This window comes from Rhinolophus hipposideros (assembly GCF_964194185.1).
Source record: "Rhinolophus hipposideros genome assembly, chromosome: 9".
In the NCBI taxonomy this organism is placed as follows: Eukaryota; Metazoa; Chordata; class Mammalia; order Chiroptera; family Rhinolophidae; genus Rhinolophus; species Rhinolophus hipposideros.
The window spans coordinates 29,265,646-29,292,468 of record NC_138055.1 but is presented as its reverse complement, the minus strand read 5'-3'; the positions used below and the strand labels follow the sequence as shown (position 1 = coordinate 29,292,468).

Below are 26,823 nucleotides of genomic sequence, written 5' to 3'. Positions count from 1 at the left end.
AGGTCCCCTTAGAGCCAGCTGCACAGTTCCCAGAGTACTAAGAATACCACAGCCAATGAACTGCCGAGCGGGTTGCCCTGCCTCGGGATCCCCAAACACAAAGGCCAGGGGTTGGAGCAGGAGCAAGAGCAGAACTATGGAAGCTGTGCCATCCAGGTGCCTGTTCCTCTTATTTCTCGTCACGTGTGAGCTTTCCCCAGATATTGCTGCAGAAATTCAGGAATCCTCAGGTAAAAGAAAAAAACCCCTGGGCGACCACAGGGTGAAACCGTTAGGAGAAGGGAAGGGAACCCGGTAGCACTCTGGGTACTTTTCCTCAAAATCTAGAAAAATTTCCAGGAAATACAGGCTACAGACCTGTGTTGCCTAGTGGAGATGAGGGACATCTGGCGTTGTCCTTCAGAGGGAGGCCATAAGCTGGGGTCACCCTCCATATGTTGGCAAAAAGTAAATCAATAAAGCTTTGGAATGATAATTGTACCCCTAGATCTCCTTAATCTTAGGGAGAAAAGCATAGATGCCCTCATTATTTAAGAGCTGCTCCTCCACTCAGTCCCTAACTTTCTCTCTCTCTCTCTCTCTCTCCCTCTCTCTCTCTCTCTCTCTGTCTCTGTGTGTGTGTGTGTGTCTGTGTGTGTGTGTGTGTGTGTGTGTGTGTGTGTGTGTGTAGATGGTCCCGGTGCTTCCCAGGGACCTGTGTGGCTCACAGATGTCCCAGCTGCCATGGAATTCATTGCTGCTGCTGAAGTGGCTGTCATAGGCTTCTTCCAGGTTTGTCCAGATACCCCACTTGCTGTCTTCCCACAAAGAACCAGAAATGTTCTATTTCAAAGGAGCCACAACAGTCACCTGCTGGCCAGATGACACTACCTCAGAAGCTGACGGGCACAGAGTCTACCTTCAGCTTTGCCATTCGAGATCTCTCAACTTCTAGACATTCCAAATCTCTGAATTACGTCTTTCTCAAGCTTGCTTCAAGAGTTCTGAAGCTGCTAGCTGGGTCTCCTCATCCATGGATGCTCTGAAGCTTAAGTCAGTCTCTGATTGCTGAAGCAGGGGCCAGAGGAAAGCCAACTTCTGTCATCCAGGCAAAGCATTAGTCAATAGTTAACTCTGTCTAAAACCTTACCAAATAGGTCATCCCACATTCTTCTTTCTCTTTTTTGTTGCTCTGAAATGTTAAAGAGATGACATTTTGTATATTGAAGGTGTTAGCCTCCATCTTCCAAACTGGCTGCCTGACTAACGAAAACAGCCATAAATGAGAGGGCATCATTCCAGCATTTTTATCTTTCTCTGGAGGTAACATCTGGTGATTCTCAGAGCTGATCAAGCCCCTTCTCTCTCACTCTAGACCTTGTCTGTTTCCATTCAGTAATTCCAACTCACCATCACCCTGTCGATTCTGTGTACACAGCTGGAAATAGCTGCGATGAGATGCAAATGGGGGAGGAAAAGGAGGGAGCACATTTTTCAGTGATGAGAGATCTGAGCTGTAGACAAAAACAGCCACCCTCAGAAAGGCAGGGAGGGGCGAGGAAGTGGAACTGGAGGAGTGTGAGGCAATAACTTAAGCAGCCACTAGATGCCGGCATTTGATCTATGAGCAGTTCCATTCTAAGGAGCAGAATAAAGGGGGAAAGTCTAGGTTAATAATTGTTCATGGCCTCAAATGAACTGCACACACCCTTTCAGATGAGCAAGGTACCAGCTCCCTCTGTATGACCCCAGATGCAAGGCTAGCCATCTTCTTTTCTCTTTGCACATCTCCTCTCTCAGCCCAGAGAAATGTCAGGGAAGAATTTGTGCACTCCTGTTTATCACCTGTGATCCTGTGACAGAAGGGAAAAAGATGCCAGCTTGCTGTGGGAAGACTGGACTCATCACTCAGAAGTGGCTTCCTTGCTCTGTCCTGCAGGCGTGGGTTCCAGGGCTGGAGCAACACAGGAATAGTCACTTCCACGGGCGCTACCTCAAGCTTTACACACAGAAGGAGGAATGCTCTTCCCCACCCTGCACAAACAAACTTTTGTTAACAAAACGCCATTTTCATTTCTTTTTTGGCCCTTTTAATAACACCTATTTCTTATTTTTGCATTTCTCTTTGCCTCCACAAATTGGTCCTAAAATGCTTGCCTCCTCGGGTATATCAAGGACAGTGCAGCCCAACTTTGAGGAACCCTGAGATTTTGAGGCCCCTCTCAGCTAGTAATGAATTGCAAGTTCTATGGGAAGGCCAGGCAAGAGTCCCAGGCTTAGCCACAACTTTGTAGTTACCAATTAACCCACCCAGTCTGGAAAATTCAGCAATGTCACTGCAAATTTAGTCTGCATTCTTAGAAGCAAATGTTTCACTGGACACTAAATCAAGTCTGTCAACGATTTTTGATTTGAGTGAGCACATTTCTACTCTCTATTCTGTGTCTATGTCTCTCCCCTCCAAAATAACCTCTTTGGGGTTTCCTTTCCCCCTTGTTTTTAGGATTTGGAAATACCCGCAGTGTCCATATTCCATAGCATGGTGCAAAAATTCCAGGATGTGTCATTTGGAATGAGCAATGATTCCGAGGTTTGGGCCCACTACAACGTCACTGGGAACACCATTTCTCTCTTTCGTCTGGTAAGTTGGAGGGGCGGCTCAAGCCTCCTCCCAGTGTTTCCTTAGGTTGTGGACGCACAAAGAGACTAGAAAGAAATCTATGCCTTTAACGCTAAGGTAGATGCCAAAGTCAGGGACAACCATAACAAGGATGATGGCTCGACTCAAGCTTCCCAAAATGATGCGGTGGTGAAATGGAAAGAGGTCTGGACTGAGAGTCGACTGACGAGATCTGTAGCACTGCTCTGTCACTGACCAGCCATGTGACCTGGGCAGGTGACTTAACATTTCCTAGCTCCAATTCTTTCATCTATAACATAAAATGGTTTAACCATATCATCTCTAAGGTCATTCTGGCCTCTAAAATTGTATATTATTATATCTTTTGGAGGTCACTTCATTTGTAAAACATGTATTAAATGACTGTATGTCATATGGAAGATATTAATAAAAATATGTTAAGTACATGATCTCATAGATCTTAAAAGACAGCAGAGATTTTAAACGTATCTGTAATACAAAGAGCATCACTACGGATAAAGTATTCCAAGTGTTCAGGGGATAAAAGTAAGAATTCTGACCAAAAAAAAATTTATAAAGGAGACAACTGAACTGGGATTTAAAGGACAGATAAAATTTCAATGACGTGAACTAGAATTTATGGCCATGGTGGGATTAAAATAAATAACTTAGGAAACAGTGATTGGGCCAATTTGACTGGATCTCAGGGTACATGATTTGGGGAAATGAATATAAGACAGAGACGCTTGATTAGAACCATACTGTGTAGAAATTTGAATACCAGTTTGACAGGTTTTCACTGGCTCTGGAAAGCTCCTAAAGCCTGTAGCTCAGGGGAGTAACATGAACAGGAATGTGTTTTAGCAACATTATTTTGGCAGTGATGGGCAGAATGGATTTTTTGGCAAAAAGATAAGAATGGAGAGAACTTTCATTAGGCTGGCAAAATAGACCATGTACTAAGGGTCAGTAGTAGAGAGATAGCAATAGAAAGTGAAGAAAAAGCAGGTCTTGCAAGGATTAGATATCAAAATGATGGAAAAGAGGCAAAGCTTAAAGCTAGGGTTAATAAGAATAGTGAGGGGGTATACAGAAATAGGGATTTATTATGCTGTGGTTGGTTGTTGAATTTGTATTATTGGTGGAATATCAAGGCAAAGATGACCAGAGTCCACTGTAAATGAGAAATGGAGCAAAAGATAAAATTATAAGATACCTGGACTGAATGTCCTTCCTCATCTAGCTTCCATCCTCTCTATCTCATCCAAGTCTCTCTTACATGTATTTTATATCCAGTGTCTTCAACTTTCTTTAAGTTTTTAAATACACTGTTGTCCAGTTTATACGCTGCACTCCATTAAAACCGCTTTCACACAGATCAGCATGTGTCCATGTTTCCAATCCAATGAACATTTTTTAGGTCTTATTTTACTGAATATCTCAGCCATATTTGACATGTTGACCACTCTTTTCTGTTTCATCTCTCTTTCCTTGACTTGTAGGAGCCTACTTCTCCTGGTTCTCCTCTTGACTTTTCTTAGTCTCCTTGAGGCCTTCTCTTCCTCCATTTACACTACTGCCTGGCCCAATGCTGTTCCCAATCTATTAAGAATCCAGGCTCCATGGAGGCAGAGGCTCTTTGGTTCACTATTTCAACCACAGAGTCTAAAAAAAAGCGCCTGCCATGTAACAGGTGCTCATCGAGTGTTCACTGAATAAATGAGTATGTGAATGAGTCAGTTAATTAATGGATGTGTAATCCTTAGGGAATATAATCCTTTCTTGTGTTTGCTGAGAATTTGGTATGTTTTGTCTCTAGCCTGGACCTCTGTCATGATTCAGATGCTTGGTGTATATAACTATCTGGATACCCTCACAAGCACTACAGTCTTAACCTGAATTTATCATCTGCACCTGCAGAATTGTGTTCTTCCCTCTAAAACACTATTTTATTGAATGGCTATGTTCTTTCAATCTCTAATTTTTGCCAATTGCATTGCCTACTTTATTGAACCTATGTTCTCCTTCACTCTGCTTCATTTCTCTTTTAGATTTGTGGCATCTTTGGCATAGACAGTTTCCATAGCTTCTTAATTGATCTCTCTTTACTTCTTCATATGTAATTTCTAGATTGGTACAATGATGGATTTAAAGTGGAAATCTGACTGTAGCACTCCCTTGTTAAATATTCCCCATTTCTTAAAACCTCAAAGTCAAGATATTTAAACATAGCCTTTCATGACCTGGCCACTACCTGCTTCTCTGCTTCTTTTTCCAGCACATGCTCACCCTGGACTTCACCCTCTCAGTACTCAACTATACACAGTATGAGGATACAATTCCATTATTTCACACAGGTTATTCCTCTGCCTGGAATGCCACTGCCCTCTACGTGTTCTCTTTCACATAGCCTCACCCAGCTAACTCCTCCTCACATTCCAGTGAATCGTTAGGCATCTTGTCCTTCAGAAAACCTCCCTGGAATCTCCAAATTGGCCTAACTATTCCTCTAGACTTCCATATCTCTATTTTCATTTACATTTTATAGTTCAGGTCATGTACTTCTGTGTCTTTCTCACCTTTTGCCCCACTAGACCAGGAGCTATTCCTATTCAAGGGCACAAACCATGACTTATTCATCGTTGTTTCCCAAAAGTCTACAATATGTCTCTGGTACCCAGAAGACACTCAGAAAGGGTTTGAGGAACTGATTCACCTCCAAAAGTCTATCTGAAGGTGCATGAGTCCCTTCAGTAACCTTTTCCCCACGTGGACACCAGTTGCACGTTTGCATTCTCACCATTGTGAAATAGGATGAAATCAAGCTCTTCTGTGAAAAGCTTTGCTAAGAACGATATGGAAGGTTAGGTTAAGGCCTTTCGTCTTACTGCTGATCCATCGGTAGTAACCCTTCCATACAAAAATCCTAACCAGCTACAGTTCCACAAGTACTTCTTTCCCAGTCTTTTGCTTATAGATCTTACGAAGACCTGCTTTGAAAGTCTTGGTTCCACCAAGATACACACCGGAGCAGAAAAACAAGTGCTGCTGCTTCAGTGTCTCTACAGACTTTACAACCTCTATGGGCACACTGGCTTTGCTTACAATGTATTTTTTATAAAGTCTTGTTGATGACTTCCCAGAGCTGTCCACTTTTCTTTAGCATCTGTTTTGTATTTACCACTAGACACAGTCCTGTTCTGAACAAACTCTTGGGACTTCTGTGGACAAGATTATTGATGTGCCATACCAAAAACAAACACACTGGTTCCTGCTCTACTCCTTTTGCAGGTTTGGGAGAGATTCAAGTTATGTCTTGACAGGTTTTAGATAAACATTTTATCCTCAGCTTACATTTTCAACAGCTGAGTCCATGTTTTAGTAGAACTGTTATTCAGGAGGGAGTTCAGGATAACATTTTTTTTTTCTTTTTGAAAAGAGAACATCAACCAAAATTATTTTTCTTTATATTGGGGAATGGTGAACCTGTTGCAAAAGTTTCTGGTACCTACTTTCATCTTAGATTGCTAGTTTGTTCTGCTTGTTTGTTTTAGTGCCCAATTTATGACAGACACTATGGACGGTGTTTTTCAATGTTCTCGCATTTAATCCTCATAAGAATCTGATGAAATAATTATGATCACTGAATAACTAACAAGGAAACTAAAGTTCCAAGAGATCGATTCAGTTGTCCAACATCTCACAATTATGACACAACAAACATCTGGTTCTTATGCAGTGTTGCCGACTCCAAAGCATGTGTTCTCTATGATATCATAGTGACTTTCTAAGGCACTTATTCTTAACGAAAATCTTTTTTGTTTTGTTACTCCAAAATTCTATCTACTCTAACATCCCTCATTCCAAAGCCTGCTTTTTTTTTTTTCATTTGTCTATCCCCTTGGCACTATTTGTTGAACCCCAGGATTCTTTCTCAAGATGTAATGTAGCCATTACATATTTTGTCAAAGAAATGTCTGAACTGAAACATATAGACTATTCAACTATAAGAACATATTTAGAAAAAAATTGAAATGATGATAAGTGAAAAAAATAATAAGACTAATGAGATGACCCTATGGAATGCTTAAAATACTGGAGCAGTAAGAAGCCAGCAAATGCTGTATTCATGGAACACATCACTGTCCAGAAATAATACAGGCTGATTGCATAAATATCATCAGGAAAAATGTAAGAAAAATGGAACAATAATTAGTTGTGTATGACAGCCTGTCTGTTTATCAGGTATGGCACTGTGACTTTTGTAAGACCCTCCAGACTATCCATCAGGACTCCTACTGTTGCCCTCACAGAGGTAATCCTGGGTTAAATCAACCATGAGCCTGTCCTAAAATGCCATTTCAGGTATTATTTGTATGTATAACCTGCTTTGGATGTTCTCAATCACTTCTATTTCAAGAAATATAATTAGCCTAATTTTAACCCAATGGGATAAGAATGGAAACACAGTGGAGGCATTCTTTCATTCCTTTTATAGGTAGTTGTTGGATACCTATTATACAAAACACACCTTGACAAAGAGAATCAGCAGGAACTAGTGCATAAAAATAAATTGATAGGAAATGCAAAAAGTAAGCTATGTCAAATTATTAAGTATTTTTTTAAAGTCTATATTTACCAAATATATGGTAAGTTAAGCAGTTTATAAAAACAAACCCAGGGACATGAGGGCACTTTTTTAACAAACGACTTCTCAGTGCATCCAAGATATTTAGTATATAACTGTGGTGTCAGCTAAGATGATTTTAATACATTTTGTGAAAAGCTGGGTTGTTGATTAGAGAAATACTTAGGAACTCAAAGGGATATTGCTGAAATATTAATTAACAGAGAAGGAGTAACTAAATCTACCGGTATGATAGAAGTAGTGTCAAAACATAAACTAATCCATTTCAGATAATTTTAGGGAACTTGAAAATTATATTGTAAGGTGGCAATCCTTCGGGTTTACTGTTTATGTGTTTCTTCTGGTGTCTCATTGGAGAGAAAAATAATATATCTCCAGTAACATTCTTTCCAAATACTAGAAAAAATATATTAAAAAGTTTTTTTCCCAATTCTTGGTCCTAGGGTCAGATTTTCTTTCCAGTGAATTATGCAAATAATTCCCTTTAAAGAAGGGAGAGTTCCTGTTCGGATGTTGTTTCCAGGAACCCTACACATGAATGTTCCGGAGTTTATTAGTTTAAGAAACAGTGAAATAATCAGGCCTGTATCGTTAAAAGAAGCTGTACAGACTGGAAAGACTTCAGGAGGGTGGTTTTTATTAAAGCTTTTTGCTTCTTAGAGAATGTTATCACCACTTCACATCGTCCACCGCCACTATGCTGCATTCCTCAAGTCCAGAAACACCTGAAGTAACTGGCGTTTCCTGTTCTCCCTGTTCTGGGAAATGTGAGGGACTGCCTGGAAAAGGCAGCCAGAGGGAGGGGTCTCCTGGTCCAGAGCATAGCTAAGTCAGCTGAGGCACAGGCGCCAGGCTTGTGAACTCCTAGAAAAATAATCGGGAAGTATTCAGACATATTAAATATTAAAAAGGCCTTGATTGTGATTATAATAATGATGATTTTGATGGTTGCAATTAGCAAACCCTTAAGTGTGAAGGAGACATGCCAGCTGGCAAACCAAGCCTTAAGCAGCAGCTGAGGTCTCTGAGCTCATTTTATTTCTCTCCTCTCCTCACTCGTATTGACGTGTGGTGGGGAGGATGGCTGGGTGAGCAAAGACTCCACCTAAGAAGACTTTTTCTCTGGCTTTTATATTTCTGCCTAAAGCTGTCTACTCAGAACTTTGCGAATTTTAAAACAATTATATATACAAAGGGAGTTCACAGTTTAAAATATCCTCTGGTTTTGATGAATTGTTTTCAAAATTCTTTTTTTGAAATACAAACATTTTCTGTACCTCGGCATTTATTTATTTCATAAATTTGAGTTGCAAAAAAACAGTCATAAAAAAATAAAGTAATTAAATTGCTGAGTGAATGTCAGCATGTCTGTGCCTCGGTGTGAAACATATAGAAGGCACTCAGTAAATAATTCATAAACAAATGGATTATAAGAGAATGACTGGATATACAGAAAATTAATAAAATTAACCATAAAGAGTACATTGAGCTTCTTGGAGGTTCATATGGCTTTTCGCTAGCTAACCCAGTGGGAGACCATCTTCAACAAAAGAAGTCAAAAACAGGCAATAGTAGTCGTCACAGGGATGACAATAAAGGTCAGTCTTGGACTCTTACTGTTTAGTGACTTTAATTTACCTTTGCCTGAATTCTCTCATGCATAAACTAAAGTATACTTACCTCTGACTTTGCTGGCTACGCGGGGAGAAAGTATCTTGGGGGTAAAAGAATGGTTCTGATCCATGGCAAGACCTGATTTGTAGGACCCATATAATACAGCAGATATAAGGGAAAGAAGCTAAAGAGATGTCCAAGAGATCTCAAAAGTGATGATCCAAACCATTTTAGAAAACAATTTTTCAGGACCTATCCCTGATCATTTTATCTGTAGGCATAGTTGTGATGGATGGGAGCGTCACCCTGTGTCTTTATGGGCATGAGTAGACTGGGGGAGAGGAATGGGAAACTCTGGAAGCAATGATTGGCCATATAAAGCCCAATACTTTAATATATCTGAGTACAGTGGAAAGGTGGTTCTAAAATGTAGATCTGGGATAATAGACCAGGTAACTAGACAATCTCTTCCACCAAAGACAACTTCTTTAAAGCTGGTCCAAAAAACAGGAGATTCAAAGAACTAACATCAGAGAAGAATGTGTTTGGACTAAGATCTAGAAGACAGAAACCCACAAGGTAAAGCCTGTATTGGGAGCCCTTTTCATCCGGGAGGCTTTTGTGAGTCCTAGAAGCAGCAACCAAGAGACTGAGAGGTTTATTAGTACTTCTAAGACCCTGCAAGAGCCAGAAAAGTAAATATTGAAGCCCAGAGCCCAGAAGAGGAAAGTAGGAGTCAATTCTAATAAAATATCTTTTGCTCCATTTTAAACCCTAAAGAGCAATACCCTAAAAACAAGGATGAACCATAAGTAGGTCAGCCCCTTTCTACCAAGGGCTGCAGCACAGATTCAAGGGATCTCAATTCCTGAAAATGGATTAGGATTATCATATATGAATATATAAATATATGCACACTTGCACACATATATAATTATATATATATATAAAATCATACATAAAATCCACCCTAAGTCATACCATAGTATAATAACTGAAATTCAAAGAAAATGAGAAAACTCTTAAATCAGAGAAAAAAGATTACCCTCAAAGTAATCTCAAAAGAGTAATACTAAGGTTCACAGATGACTTCTTAATAGAAAGAGTGGAATGCAGAATATAAAGAATTATATCTTGCAAAAAAACTGAAAGAGAATAACTGTCAACTGAGAATTCTACCCTCAGCAAAACAGCCTTCAAAAATTAAGGTGAAATAAAGATATTTGAAACAACCAAACTGAGAGAATATGTCACCCACGAGAACTAATTTATGCTAAAAAAAACATACCTACAGGCAGAGGGGGAAAAAATCACAGATAGAAGCTCAAAATGCAGGAAGAAATGAAAAGAAACTAAAATATAATTATGGACATGAATGTAAATATATACTAACTATATGACAATGATAATAATGTCTTGTGAGATTCAGAATTAAAACACATAACAATAATCTCCTGTAACTCTTGAGTGTGGGGCAGAGAATGGAGTTGGAAGGAGGTAAACCATTTTAGAATGTTCTAATGTCTGTATTGTCCAAGAAGAGGATAAAACTGCCAATTAATATTAGATTCTGATAAGTAAAGATTCTCATAAGTAAAAAGTAATGCATGCCAGTAATCCCTAAGAGGATAATTAAAGCCTGTGCAACTTCTAAGTCCATAAAGGGAAAGAAGGAATAATACAACGTACTCAATCAATTCAAAATAAGCCAGAAATGAAGGAAAGTGGAATTTGGAACAGGCAGACTGAATGAAAAATGCATATTTAATTACAGATATTAGTAATTACTTACATAAAAATAATCCAATTAAAAGACACTATCAGACTGTATTTAAAAATATAACAATATGCTTTTTATAAGGGACACAAAATTTTAAAACATAATGACACAGGGATACAAGTAAATATAAAGATGACAGATATAGCATGCAAACACTTCTAAAAGAAAGCTGAATAAGTATATTCACATTAGACAGAGTAGTCAGTCTTTGAGGCAACAAGCATCCTTAAAGATAAAGAATGACCGTTCATAATGATAAAGTTTCAATTTGCCCAGAAGATTTAACGATTCTAAATTTGCATTTATCTAACACAGAGCCTAAAAATATGTAAGCAGACAGGATAACTGGCAGAATATAAGAAAAATGGTTAAATCCACAATCATAGTGGGAGATTTTAATATTGCTCTCTTGATAGAATAAGCTAGCTAAAAAAAATCAATAATATAGAAAATTTGAACTATAAAATTAGCCATCTGACCTCATGTGCACATACAGAATATTGCATTCAAAAACCATAGAATACACATAATTTTTAGGGCATATATAACATACATAGAAGTTGACAAAAGATATGAAATGTAGAACTTAAGCTTGAAGTCAATAACCTGAAAATCTTACTTTGAAATTAAGAAATACCTCTAAGTAACAATAGTTTAGAGAAGTAAGAACAGAAATTAAAAACATTTTGAACTGAATGATAAGAAGAGCTACATATAAAATGTATACATACATTTTTAGGCTTCTACGGGAGCTATCTCTTCCTGAATGCTTTTCTGCTCTTCCTTAGATGACATATGGGCCTGTGATTTCCCTGTGATGGCACTTGCCACGTTCTGTGGGACATTTCTCTTCACTTCTCTATATTCCACAGGACAGTGTTTTCCTCGAGGGGAGGGAGCATTACCTGCTATTTTTACCTGTCTGTTTTGGGAGCTTTAGTCAGTGCCTGACACATGGTAGATAGTCCAGAAACATTGATGAAGAAATGAATAAAGACAGAACAATGACAATTTTATCCTTTTTGTGTTGCCCAGGTGGATAACAAACAACTGGATTTAGAGAGTGAAGACACCGAAAGCATTGATGCCACAAAATTAAGCCGTTTCATTGAGATCAACAGTCTCCACTTGGTGACAGAGTACAACCCTGTGGTAAACAACGGTCCTTGTCTCCAGCCCCAAATGTCCCTGGATCAGGGAGGGTACTTGCTTCATAGCAGAGATCTTTTCCTCCAGGAGTTCTGATCCTTTGGTCAATAATTACAATAACTTCCATTAATTGAACACCTAGCTTTTTATGTTGCCATCCTTACTACAAGCTTTAAGATTGACAGACTTGGCCCTATTCAGCAAAGAAAGAAAGAGAATCAGAAAAGTTAAATGACTTATCACATGACTGATAAAAAAGAGAGCCATAATCAAAGTTAAAGACTGATTTAAAAACTTCCGAGTTTTGATGCCTGAGAGTGTTCAGCAAAGGCAACTCTGTCTGATCTAGCAACATCTAGACTACATTTCTCAAATGAGATTGCAATCTATTCTGTAGGTCCCTTTCCCCCCCTAAAGTATCAGGAACTAATACTTTTGTAAAATGCAGTAAAATAAATTAATAGAGAAAATAATCTTTAAAAATAAAGATCTGATCACATATTTGGATGTCACAGCTATGTAAAATTTCTATAAAAGTGTTTATACACTTTTTCCCATTTTCTGTGCCTACATCCTTGTGGACCAGTTACTAAAAAGCCCAGGTCTGACACCACCTGCAGGCCCCCAGACACTCACGATGCTTCAGCTTTCTTTCTCGGTTTGTCTTCTTTCGGTGTTACACGTTGTATGCAGCCTGGGTGAAGGTGGCGGTCCACCTGTCCTCATAATGTTCAGGCCTTCTGACACTCTGTAGCTTATAGAACTATCTTATATGGCCTGCCTTTCATTTTCCCTGACAGAGATCATAGAGTGATGGAGTATTAATTTCCAGTGATCTACATCAGCTCAGAATTGCTGTGCATTCTCTATTTTACACGCAGGTGATGATTTTCAGGAATTACAGAGTCCTTTCCCGCCACATTCTCATTTAATCCTCACATTGATTTTTTGAGGTAGAAGCAGAGGAAATTAGGATGTCCATTTTATACAGTAGAACATTCAAGATCCAAGTGACTTATTCAAGATCACACAGTGAGTAAGTAGAAAAAGCATGAGGGAAGGCAGAAATTTTAACTCAGGATGCATTCATTCATATTGTGAATTTCCACTTTATGGGAGAGGAAATGGGAATTCAGAAAAACGAAATAACTTCCTCAGGACTAGTAATGTGAGCTTCAGAGACAGTCCTCTGCATTTCAGTCCCTGCTTTTTTCATGACTCCTCGGTCTGACTGAATCCTGTCATTTTTCCATTGCCCTACACAGCCTTCCATAGAAAACACCCCTTTTCCTGTTGACTAAATTCCTCTCCACTTCTCACACCATGTTTGTCTCTGTAGAGTGGTGACTCCATGTCCACTTTTGCTAAGATGCCAAACGCATGCACCCTGGGGGTGTTGGCAGCAAAGATCAAAAAGGCATTTTTCTCCTAGACCATCATCAATCTGGTCATTCTGCCTATAGAGCTGCCAGGAATGCATGTTGGACCAGAAAAGAATGATTATGGTCCCTCGGTTTGTGGGCCCAGGGTCATGGAGCTCTGCAGGCTAACTAAGACAGGGGCAAGGATTGGCTTTCCTGAGTTCTTACATCTGGACCATCTCTTACCTTAGAGAACAATGACATAATTTTTTAAGTTCCACATTACTAGTGAAGGCAAACCACATCAAGAAGAAATTAGGTAAAAATTTCTTTATAGAAGCAAGTTCAACCTTTATTATGACTTTTTCATGTCCCAAAAGTAGTGCTTTTCTCATTTGGAGACCTGCCCCCACTATTATAGCTATTGCTCATCGACTTCTGGTTCAAAAGTTTGCACTAGTAGCAACTGGGCAGAAACTCACAGCCACATTATTTGGCCTAATGCACACACTCAATACTTGGCTTCAAGGTGAAAAACCAGGCTGTCTGTTAGAATTAAGCTAATCACTTTTGCTCTGCCCAATCCCTTCTGCTAAGACAACTGCACCTTCTGACTCTCTAGCTTTCATTTCTTGACTCTTCCCAAGAATTATCTTCCATGCCAGTTCTAGGAGGGCAGATGCATGCTCTAAATTTAAGTAGCAGAATCTAGTCAAACAAGAAACAATTATTTAACATCCAATCTCTCAAATTTAAAATCTAAAAACTGGTTTTAAACTCTAGGGAGAAACTTTTGGGAAAGAACCCACTGAGCTCTCCTTGACTACATGTTGCCCAATAAACCTAAAAAATCTCTACAGAGCAGTGTGTAGCTCCCCTTCCCACCATCCTGGGACTCTGCCCAGTGGTTCGTTAACTCACCATATTCTGTCTTCCTCTGCACATGCTAGGTTTTTGTATTTAGACCGAAGAGGTGGAAAGGAATGGGATTTGTTTAAAACAGCAACATTTGCAGCACTGTTTCAGGAAAGTGTAATGAAGGGAGCCAGTGCCACAGTTTCACTCTCTTTCTCCTCTCTTCACTCTGGCTCATGGCTATCCCACTCCCCTCCATCATTGACAACTTTATGGTGCATGGGGAATCATGGAATCACCATCTATAATCAGAAAAAAAAATGTTTCTGGTCTCCTGAAGAGCTTATCTTATTGCTGACCCAAGACAGACTGATTCAACCACGTTTAAGTTTGAATGGTTTAGATAGGGTTTTGTAAACAGTATATGAGGCAATATATCCTGATGGTTAAGAGCATGGACTCTGGAGCCCAACAGCCTGGTGTGAATTCCACGTGACGTTGGGAGAGTTTGTGCCTCAATTTTCTCATTTATAAAACTGGGACTTTGAGGATTAAATTAGTTACTGTATGTGGAGATCTGAAAACAGTGCCCAGCAGATAGTAAGCACTCAAAAGCATGCACTACTAATATGTAGTCAAAAGCCATGTTTTAAATGTATCTGACTTCTCTTGCAACCTAAGAGAAATTGAGAAAAGTGACTAATATATTACATAGTATATTTGCTGTCTATTGATAAATATCAGATTACCCCCAAATTTAGCAGCTTAAAACAGTAAAAATTGATTATCTCATACAGTTTCTGTGAGTCAACAATTTGGGAGTGGCTAGGCTAGCTGCTTCCAATCTGGGGCATCTTGTGAGGCTGCAGTCATTGATCAAGAAGGCAATGTCATCTGAAGGTGTGACTGGGGCTGGAGGATCTGCTTCCAAGATGGCTCAGTCACATGACTGGCAAGTCAGTGCCGGCTCTTAGTAGGCGGCCTTAGTTCCATGCCACGTGAATCTCTCCATAAGGCTGCTTGAGTACCTAACATTGGGACTGGCTTTCCCCAGAGTGAGTATATAGAAGCAAGGCAGAAACCACTATGTCTTTTATGACTTAATCCTTGCAAGTCACACTCCATCATTTCGGCAACATCCCACTGGTTACTCAGGTCAGCCTTATTCAGTGTGGGGAAAAGGGATCTGCACCAGTGCATGAAAAACGAGAGGGTGAGACTTACTGAGAGTCATCTTGGAGGCTAGTTACCATTTGTGTTATTGATGGACAGCTCTCACTTATGTTTCAGTCTACCTATTCGCTGGGTTGCCACTGATGGGTGTTTCATTGTTGGTTTTTTTTCCTCCCTCTCTCTTTCATTCTACTATAACACATTTCAATTTGCCAGACTGTGATTGGCTTATTTAACAGCATGATTCAGATTCATCTTCTCCTGATAATGAACAAGGCCTCCCCCGAATATGAAGAAAGCATACTCAGGTACCAGAAGGCAGCTAAGCTCTTCCTGGGGAAGGTAAGTATGGCACGGGAGACACCCTTATGAAAACTCAGTACAATGACACTAGACAAAGCAATATGGGGTCAGCAAATTGAGGTAAATAAGGAAAACAAGTATGCTTAAAAGATAAAATACGAACTGGCACATAATAAATCACATTACTCTGATTTAAAATGAAAGGCACGGTATTTTGTACTATTAAAGACCTGTACAAGAATATATTCCATTAGTGGTAAGTCTACTTCTTTTTTTCTGCATTGAGAAGTGGAGCAAAAATAGAGACTACAAAGATACTGAAAACAAAAATCACCTGTTAGCCACAATTTGTGTTCTCCTTGCCGTAATCTCTTACAGTTTTAGACCTCAGAGTTGATTTCTCGTGTCAAACACCTGTCATGTACCTGATGCCCACAGGATGTCCAATAAAAATTTCTTTCCCTTCCCTACTTCACACAGTTCTGCTTAATAGCACTGAACTTGTTCAACTTCCACCACTTCCAGGTTACTGCTCTGAAATAAGACCCCCGTTCAATGACAAAAACTATCTGGTGACAAAATAAGCTGACTTCCTGGTAGTTGCTTCCTTAACACAGGAAGTTTTCTGTATTAGTGAATGGAGTTGATCCTCTAAGCAGAATATCAAAAAAGATTTCTACTTTGGGTAGAGGTTTGATTTAATCATATATAATAGGTAACATTTTTCAAGCCCTTACTATATGCCAAAAACTGTACTAGCAATACTAAATGCATCCTTTCATGGAATCTCCCCCAACCAAAGCCCATTTTGCTCATGAGAACACTGAGTCTCAGAGAGGCTGAGTAATGTGCTCAGAGTCACATAGCTAGAAAGTACCTGAGGCAGAATTCCAAACTCATTCTTCCCTTTTAATCATTAGGCTCTACTTTCTCCTTTAGTTAATCACTAAAGTCTCTTCTAATTCTATGTTCTTAAAAGTAAATCAACCTCATATTCCATTGTATATATGTACCACAATTTCTTTATCCAATCGTTTATTGATGGGCATTTCAGTTGTTTCCATATCTTGGCTTTGGAAATAGCACTGCAGTGAATATAGGGGTGCATATATCTGACTCTGCCATAAAAAAGAATGAAATCTTTCCATTTGTGACAACATGGATGGATCCGGAGGATATTACGCTAAGTGAAATAAGTCAGACTGAGAAAGACAAATATCATATGATCTCACGTATATGTGGAATCTAAAGAACAAAATAAATGAACTAACAAAACAGAAACAGACCCATAGATACAGAGAACAAATTGATGGTTATTAGGTGGGTGGGTGGGTAGTTGGGGGGCTGGGTGAGAAAGGTGAAAGGATTAGGAAGCACAGATTGATAGTTACAAAAGAGTCATAAAGATGTAAAGTGCAGTCTGGGGAAGATAGTCAATAGTGTTGTAAAAACTAGGTATGGTGTCAGATGGGTACTAGACTTATCGGGGGGATCACTTCATAAATTGTATAAATGTCTAACCACTATGCTGTACATCTGAAACTAATATAAAATAACATTGAATGTCAACTGTAATTTCAAAAAATAGTCACTGGGATATATACTACAGCATAAGAAACATAGTCAATAATATGCTAATAACTATGAACAGTGTCAGGTGGGTAATAGACTTATTGGGGTTATCACTTTGTGAGGCATATACATGTCTAATCACTATATTGTTTTGTACACCTGAAACTAATAAAAAAATTAAATCAACCTGATCAAAGGGATAAAATTCTTAAGCAATGCAAAGTGAGGACAAATTCATTCTAATGCAATTGAGATTTAAATTGTATGGCAGAAACCACAAATTAAGTCAATACCATCTGCCACAATTACAAGGTGTCCTTCTCCTCAGGACCTCAGATAGATCTTTCTCTTTCAAACTTCCCCAACTGCAGATTCTCTTTATTCTGGTGGACAGTGGTGTGAAGGAAAATGGCAAGGTGATATCATTTTTCAAACTAAAGGAGTCTCAACTGCCTGCTCTAGCAATTTACCAGACTCTAGATGACGAGTGGGATACACTGCCCATGGCAGAAGTTTCAGTAGAGCACGTGCAAAATTTTTGTGATGGATTCCTAGAAGGAAAACGGCCGGTAAGTGTGAGACTACAGGGAAAACAGGTCGAGTGAGCTTTCTTCCTCTCTACATGTCTTTTCTGTTGAATAAAAATTCTTTGGGCTCCACTGAATTTGATTAAGAGAAAAGGTATATGATGCTTCTTAGACAAGTGGGGGTACACTGCCCATGGCAGAAGTTTCAGTAGAGCACGTGCAAAACTTTTGTGATGGATTCCTAGAAGGGAAACGTGGGAATAGACCTACAGAAGCATTTTTGGAAAGGTCTTGCCTATTCAAAGGAACTGAATTTTGGATTTCACCCATGCTGTGTACAATATCAATGAGAAACAAATCAAATTCCACGTAAAGAGTTCATGAGAGAAAAACTGCTGGTAGGTTTAGGACTTACAGGAGTACCTAAATAGCTCAGTTTGCTAATCTCAGAACTCAAAAACAAGAGTGGACTCCAAATCTAAATATAAGTGTCATGGTGTTTTCCAGAGAGAAAATCATGAATCAGAAGACAAGACTCCAAAAGTGGAACTCTGATGTATCCCTGATACTGCTGTATCCCACCAAGTATCTACTTCATGCTGAATAAAGAAGGGCAACTCAAAACTGAAGAGACACTAAACAACAGCACCATCAGGCCCTCCACGCACACACAGCGCTCCATTTGGTTCCTTAAAATTTAATTGACTCTCTTTGTCCTTTCTTTTACTTTTGCCATACTCTCTCGCTACCCATCCAGTTTTCTCTTTTGCATTCATACCATGCAGGCCCATACACTACAGAACCATTGTAAGACCACTGGGTGGAGGCTTTAAGAGAAATATTGTAAGACCACTGTGAAGGAGAGACATACCTTGAGGGACATTGTTTTGATTTGTCATTTAATATTGAATTTGGACTCTGCACATGACTTACAACACAACATAGTTTCTTCTCTATAAGGGTTACCTAAGGGGTGAAATTCTCCTCAGCAGCACATGTCCCCATCTCTGACTCAGGGCCAAGAACAAAAGGATGGTTTTAAACACCTTTCTGGATTTGTCTTTTTGCCAGAAGTCAAATGATGTTCCCAAGTTTGTGAACTCAGCAGAAACAGACCATGTAAAAATTCTATGCTTGTTTAGCGTTCCTAATTCCCCATGTAAATCCACAACCACATAATAAATAAAAGGCAATAATGTTATAGGAAAAGACTGGCATCTCTTTGCAGGCCAAACCTTTTGTAAATACCCAGTTGCCCAACTAAGCACTATGTACCTCACTCTTCAGTGCCCACTGTTTATTGTCAGGTCAAGGAACCACTAATGTGTTCACTCTGTGGGTGGGATTGGAGGTGGGCAGAGACCATCGTGCATGAGGATGAGGGTAAATGTGGCCAAGAAGCTCAGAACCAAATCAGGTAACAGGTTGGGGAAGGGGCAGCAGGAGGGGGTCACCTGGCCCTGGGGCCCGCTAGTGCTGACTAAGCGTGTAGATTATTGCAGGTGAGGTGTGCAACCCAGCCCATGTGGGACGGAGAGTTTGACTGAGTGTCTCTGACTCACAGGCTGTTACTATCAACACACAGATGCTACCTTGTTCCCAGAAGGCCCGTGGCTCAGATGGAAAGTATCTAAGTGCTGAAAAGCTAAAAAAAAAAAAAAAAAAACCCACAGTATACACCTAAGGACTGATCAGAGAGTGAAAGACTTAGTTGTTCCTTTCTGTGGGGAAAACTCCACAGCGTCTGAGTTGGGAGTCGGCAGCTGGCAAGGACACTGTGAAAGCAGCCGTGTATGACACGCCTCTCAGCAACATGAGACTGGTGGATTCTAAACTAAGGAAGCCATCCAGTCCATCCACAGGGCTGCAGAAAACCACCCAAACAGTCTCTTGCTTGAGACTGAAAAATACTCCAAGGGTAGACACATCCCAGAAGCCTCCCTTTGATCCTGTAAACCAGAGCTCTTGACATTTTACAGTCAGGAAATTCTTCCTGATATCCAGCTGAGGTCCCCCTGCCATACAAGCTTATTTCTTCTTACCCACAGTCCATGGAAATTCTTAACAGCTGCCAATCACCATCTCCAAATAGCAACTTCAACCCCAGGCTGCTTGCTCTTAAGCCCCCTTACCCAGTATTTTCTCCTCACTGTAATCCGTCTCACCCATTTTTTTTCCCAAGTCAGTTGATTCACTTTATTATTTTTCTCTCTCAACTTTTCCTCTTTCTTGTTTAAAATAGTGAAATTCCAAACTATGTATGGTAGAAATTTGGTAAATACTAATGAATAAATTTCCATGAGTTATATTTTGTTCAATATTGGGTTAATTTTTCAAATATTTTATTTGGAGTGTTCCCTCCAATAACGATCGATGGTCAACTCTGCCCATGTAGTTCTTAACATCTTTACAGCGTATTTTGCTGCTTGATGCCATTCAATAATAATTTTACCAAATATTGTCTTTTGTATGCTTATTTTTATCTTTGCAGTATTGAATTTACGTATTCCTTCTCAGGGTGTTTTTTCAAAACTGCAAGATATTCTTTTCCTGTTTTCTTCACAGCCAATCTTGTTCTTTGTAGCTTCGGGGAATCATGACCAAATAATGAAATTCCTTTAAAAAAAAAAAAGCATTTTCTAAATGTTTTGATTTCTACATTAAATATAAGACTTAATATTATCCATTTCTGTAATTTATAGATCTTCTTTCTTTCAGTAGTGTTCTTAAAAGTCCATATTCATTTCCCCAAGGCTGTATTATTGTTGAAATAGCTACCTATATCTATCTATCTGTCTATATCTCAGTTATTTTTTATTGTGGAAGTATTTATTGGCGCTAGTTAGAAAGACTGCCATATTTTTTCTTTAAAGTATGAAGGAAATGATTCTGTTATACAAGAGAACTTTGTAGAAGACATTGGAAGATTTGGAAGACTATGATAGATGGAAGGAGTGGGAGCAGGGCATGAGTCACAGGAATGCCAGGAAAGTTTGTGTTTGAGTCTCACCTCTTCTGTGAGACTCTGTGTGGCTTTGTGACCTTGAGAAAACTACTTTCTGTCTTTAAACTTCAGTTTTTTGAGGATAAAACAATAATTCATAGGATTTTTTGAGACCCTAGGGTGATAATAATACATATTAAGTAAATCTGTCATTACTTTTCTTTATTTAATACTAGACTGCCTCTCTGAGTAAAAGTCATTTCTCCAGTTGTCAGAATTTATGGAGAGGGAGGAGCTTCCTTCCGGATCTTAAAAGAATTAGGATGGGAAACCTCATACTTGAGATTCGAGTAGTATTTGAGATAACTTTTAAAATAAAGGTTTTATTATTCTTCAGGTGTGGTAAGGCCAACAGATCAGGAGGCTATTGCCATTGAAAAGACAATAGGAGGGAATGGCTATGCCACACAGGGTCACATAGGGAAGTACCATGGATGGTCAGGAGACAGAAGGAGCAAGAGGAAATTAGGGGCAAGAGGCTTTGTTGTGGTTTCTGCAGGAAGGAACAGGCAAGGCAGGGTAGGCAAAGTTGGTTAGTTTGAATAATTTCAGCAGGCTCTAAGGCATAAGAGCTGTCCCGAATTGTCTGAAACCTGGTTCTGGGGTGAATAGGGCAGGTGGATGGTGGCCCCAAATGTGAGAGCCCTGTGAAAGCTCGGTAAAGGAGGTGGTTGGCGTAGGCTCTGGATTGGTTGGGTTTTCATAAGAAAAACACTCTAGCAGGTGAGTTGTTTAGCCCTGGGAGGAACAATCTCTCCATGGTCAGCAAGGCCCCAGATGTCAAAACATCAGAAGCTTGTAGTTAATAGAATACTTTAAAAACCACCTGTCCTGGGATTCCTCTCCCACCTCACCTCGTTTGGTCATGCTGTAAAGGAAGGCATGCTGTCTTTATCAGGCCCCTATTAATACACCTACACCTTGGGAGGGTGAGGGTAGGATGGGTGCTAAGTGGCGTATTAAGAGAGAGCAGTTTATTTGTTCATATACTCATTCATTCATTTAAATACTTACAAATCAACTAAAATGGTGCTAGACAAAATTGCCTCCTGAGAGCACAAAGTTGGCCTTCGGTGATGAGCTACGGAACAGGGACATTTCAGTTGTCATGACAGCAGGCAGCATGGAAGCCATCAGACTGATTCTGGGTCATGAACAGAGAACAGCACAACAGGGAAGCTGGATAAAGAAGAGGGATGCTGTGGAGAGGAAAAACAGGAGGCTGGTAAGGGGCTGAGGAGTCGAGGGAAGAGAAGCCGCAAAAGGAAAGAGTCTACCACAAAAGGGAAGAGGCTCATCATGAACAAACTTTATTTCACAACTGTGTTTGGAACCAGTCCTATTTATTTCACCTTTCTGAAAGTATCTGGTTTTCTAAGCAGAGAAAAACATAACAGGAAGTGGGGTGTATCTGACTCATACTCCTAACTGCAGTACTTTTACATGGATAAAACTGGAGAATAGAAAAAGGAAAAGTTAAAAACTTCTTTTGAGTTTCGGTACTCTAGAAATCAAAGCAACAAATGAATTGTAAAATTATACCTTTGTAAATTTGAAAGAGGCTTATCGTCCTTCAAATTCTTTCTAATATAGGTCAGTGTGTCATTCTTTTCTTTCCATTCTGAAAGCACAGGTCATCGTTTCTGGGTCAACTAGGAGAGGAAGGTAAGGGAGAATGAGGGGTTCAGGGGTTAACCTACTTCTATAGGTTATGAAAAGTTGTGTGGTATCCAGACTTCAATGTTCTATTGTCCACACAATTGCACTAAGTCTTAATAGCAGGATTCAATTTCTATCTGAGTTCCTCTGGTCTTAATATGGTAATGTGGTATTAGCCTAAGCTTGAGGAAGAAAAAATAGATGAAACTTGACATCATTCTAGCTGTGGTGAAGTAAGAATTTTAAAATTAACAAACATGTTGTGTTAGAGGTCAAGTTTCCCAGAAAGAAGACTCTGAGACTAAATTTCCTCGCAGGAAGTTTATTAGGGAGTTCTCTTGGGACTTGAGGGGAAATAAAGACAGTAGGATCGGGCAGTGAGGGGCTGCGATGTAATCACAACCAAGGCTCAGATCACCCCATGATATGTCTTTGCAGGGGGCCAGGCCTTCACACCCTCACACTGATTGTTTGATGCAGGCCGCACACAGGAAAGGTGTGTGATCCCGGGCAAGAGGGCTCTCACCTCAGCAGAGGTCTATCTCTGGGCTGGAGGTTCTGAGTGGGACTTAGTTAAGTGCAATCATCTGTCAATACACCCAGCAGCAGGGTGCCATGGTCTCAATGTGTTTGTGTGTCCCCCAAATTCACATGTTAAATCCTAATGCCCAATATGACGGTATTAGGAAGTGGGAGCTTTGGGAAGAAGTGATTAGGTCATGAAAGCAGAGTCCTCAGGAATAGAACTAGTGCCATTATAAAAGAGGCCCCAGAGAGTCTTTCCTCTTCTCCAGGTGAAAATACAATTAGAAGTTTGCAGCCCAGAAGAAGCTGCTCACCTGATTACACTGGCACCCTGATCTCAAACTTCCAGCCTCCAGAACTGTGAGAGATAACTTGCTGTTGCTCGTAAGCCACTCAGTCTGTGGCATGTAGTTATAGCAGCCTGAACAAGCTAAGATGGGGGAGAGCGCTTCTGATCTGAAGAAAATGGGGGTGATCACTGAAGTTCACCCTGGCACCTATTACACATGCACTAGAAAAGTATCTTCTTTCAAGCTACCATAGTCACTGCACTAATGCTAGGCAAAAAAATGAGGAAAGAATATGTTTATCAAATAAAATATGTAGTACCTTCATTGAATTGGGGTTGGGAGAGAATATGTGCCTGTATTATTTCCAGGAACAGCATTTTGTCATTCACTCATTAAGCCCTTCATCAAGCATTTATTGAGTATCTCTACTTTGAGATGAAGATGTATCACGAAATAGAGGACACCCCACAAAGCACATGTGGGGACAGAGCCCCAGAAAGCAGTTTCCAGGCTCTCGGCCTCATGTGGAGAGGTGCTGGCTCAGATAGTGGATGGCCGTCAGCTGTGGCTGGTTGGCCGTCAGCTGTAGCCATTAAGCCATTGGTCACTGACATAACTGCCGCGGCTACGGAGGGGAGCCGAGGAGAGTGAAGGAGGAGACTGAAGGAGAGTAAGAAGAGTCGAGGACAGTTGGTCGGTTGGCAGCAAAGCGGACAGCAGATCGCACGTCGTGTAAACCCAGCCTCCAGTGAGACCATAGTGGTATGACTTCCCTACCTATGGCTCCGTGGGTGTTCCTTTTTGGCCTCACCATGTCCTGCGTTCTTATGTGGGGAGCGGGAACAGAGACCCCGCAGGCCGCCCCGCCGGACACCCCGCATGACAGCACAATTTTGACTTGAACCCCCCCATCCTCAGGAATCTGGTTCCCCAATGTAGGACAAATACGAAATTCACTGGGAATGTGAGGAAAGGTGTGCAAACTTGGGAGTTCCCAGGTGAGATCTGAAACTGGTTCCCCCTGCACAGAGAGCAGGGAGAGACTGAAGGAAAAGGCAGACCACTCCAGATTGGTAGGTGGCAGTTTTAATAAACAAGGGCACTTCTGAGGCCGGTCTTGGGTGGCCACAAAACGAGTAGATCTCTGCACCCACCCACCAGAATCTTATACGTTTATGTAGAGGCCTTAACAAGGTTCAGTCATGTATTCCTTAACAAGGTTCAGTCATGTATTCCTTCCAGATGCTTCTAACAACATCTTACTGTCTCAGGCTTATGTCCTTGAAACAGCTCTGGCTATGGGAATGGTGGGCAGTACGTACATCCCAAGGACAGGGGAAGGAGGAAGGAGGCCCACGTCCAGCTCGCAGGTCCTGTCCTCTCGATGACCTCTTCTGACATGTTTTGAATTTCTAATACACTTAGTAGATATTCAAACATTTTAATGCTGGTGATGATAATAATGTATACTCAATACAGAGGAAGCAAAGATTTGGATAATAATTTAGAAGTGGGCAAAAACTGGTTAGATTTAACTCTAAATTCTGACCATAATGCTTATTTATAACAGCTAAATTCCATGGATCCTGTCATCTTTCTTGCTAAATATCATTTCCTGTTATGTCCACAGGCAACAGTACCTTACCTTCTTGTGTCCACTTCTTGCTCCTCATTCTTTCTAGCATACCCACCTTCTTGCTAATAATTACCCAGCCTGTGGTCCATTCGTTATCACTTTCCTACCAACTCATGACCTCTGCTTACTTCTTCCTCTGTCTTCATCTCTTCCTAGGATGTTGTTCCAGGTCACTATGTGAGGCAGAGGTTGAGGCAGACTGAATTATCGTATGAGCACTGAGCACAAAGGGGCATGATCAGGAAAAGAAGTATCTGGAAAGAAGGGAATACATATCGGACAGTATATTGAAAATTCTGGCATTGTCCTGCTATCTCTACCCTTCGTATCATGACCATGAGAATCTTACTAGTTCCAAAGGGCACAACACCACATTCTGGCAAACATGCCACAGAATAAAAATGGGAAATACTTGTGATTTAACTCCTTAGACCTGCAGCCTCTCTTGGATTGATTCATGCTGTGCACTCCAAGAGCTTTTTTCCCTTTCCCACCACTAATGATATGCCAGGGCTGGAGACGGGAAGGGGCTAGGTCAGTTAACAAGTGGAAATGTTAGGTGTTCATGCACAGGCATGTGGTTTGTGGTAATGTCTTTACATGATTGTGAAATGCAAGAATGGTAGTGGCCAATAATGTGATGTTGGCTTGGAAGGTGAGGGCTAAAGGGCAATCATTGCTCTGCGGGAGCAGCTACTATTTGGAAAAGAACAGCAGCCAGTGAGTTTTAGGCTGGATGTAATTACAGAAGCCAGAGCAAGTGTTAAAATGGCAATTTACCAAGGGCTACAGTTTTAGGATTGTCATCAGCGTATGATCCTCTTGTTCTCCTTCCCCATTCTCCTTTTCCAATTTGTTAAATTATAGACTATTCAAGTTCATCAGAGTTTCCTCAAGGAGAAAGTCACCATGTCCCAATCTGTGTGATTCCAATGACATCTTAGTATCTTAGCATAGCCATTTCCGAAAAGCTCAAGTCACAAAACACAGTTTCCACATACGCCTCAAAATATCTAGTTTTAAGCACAATGTTTTCAAGTTCCAAGAAGAAATATAAATTTTAAGAATTAACTTAAAAGGACTTTGTTGCTAGATAATGAATGACTGAATGAATGAGGAAAGCTGTGATAACCATCAAGCAGGACCTTAAAAGGGATGTATTTGGAAGAGGCCATATATTACAGTTCTTAGTCACCAAAAACAGAATAGAACCCAAACCACAGCAAAGGCCGTTTTGTTTTTGGAACTAATATTAATTTTTCATGCACCGCAACAAATTTTTGACTATGTTTCTGTATGAGACAAACCCCTTAAATAAACAAATACTCAACAATCTATCAAGATAAAAGTTTTTTTGTTTTTTGTTTTTTTCTAATAAAGAGGTCAAGCCTCTAAGATCTGAGCAAAATGGTCACAGTTGTATGAAAGGGAAGAAACTTCAAGGGACTAGCAAATCTCCTAAGGAAAAAGCCACGTCTCCAAGCAGCTATCCTTTCCATTAGAGTTATTTCTCTGCTCGGCACATAAAAGACTGTCATTAAGTATCACTTATTTAAGATGTCTTGTCAAAATAAAATGATTGTTCATTAGAATAATCAGACATGGAGGACCATTAATCACAAAGAGGCAATGAAAGGATCTGTCTCTTTAGTCTAGGCATGGAAAGTTCAATTTTAAAACAACAGGATCCAGAGAAGAAGTGACCGTTAGGATTCCAAATGCCATACGTCTCTTCAAAATTAGCCCAAACAAATTAACTAAAAGCATCTTTTGTAAAATGAAGATAGGAGCATATGTACCTTCCAGTATTCATTTATTGCATAACTTCTTTAATTCATCATAATAAAAGGGAATGGTGGGAAAGTGTGGCCTGCTGTTCAGAAAATTGAATCAAGAGAAGATATTTGGGTTTGAGTCCACACTTCCTCATTAAATTCATCATGTCATCTTGGGAACATCACTGTGTCTCATTTTCCCTACATGTGAAATGGAGTTAATTTTAACTTTCAATCTCCTCACAAGCGTATATAGTAGGGATAAAATGAAATGGAATGGAAAGCATTCTGAAATGTAAAAATACACATTGACTTTGGCCTAGACTCAGAAA

At 40.0% G+C, this 26,823-nt stretch overlaps 1 protein-coding gene across 1 annotated transcript; it reads left to right on the top strand.

The window, feature by feature from the left end:
- Positions 1 to 55: 55 nt before the first annotated feature.
- Positions 56 to 18,807, top strand: ERP27 (endoplasmic reticulum protein 27; the record flags this gene model as incomplete). Its single annotated transcript, XM_081059624.1, has 7 exons — positions 56 to 230; positions 671 to 771; positions 2,483 to 2,620; positions 11,698 to 11,814; positions 15,417 to 15,542; positions 17,447 to 17,644; positions 18,110 to 18,807. 7 exons carry the CDS (start codon positions 56 to 58, stop codon positions 18,155 to 18,157), a joined length of 903 nt encoding a protein of 300 aa, XP_080915750.1. The 3' UTR covers positions 18,158 to 18,807.
- Positions 18,808 to 26,823: the final 8,016 nt, after the last annotated feature.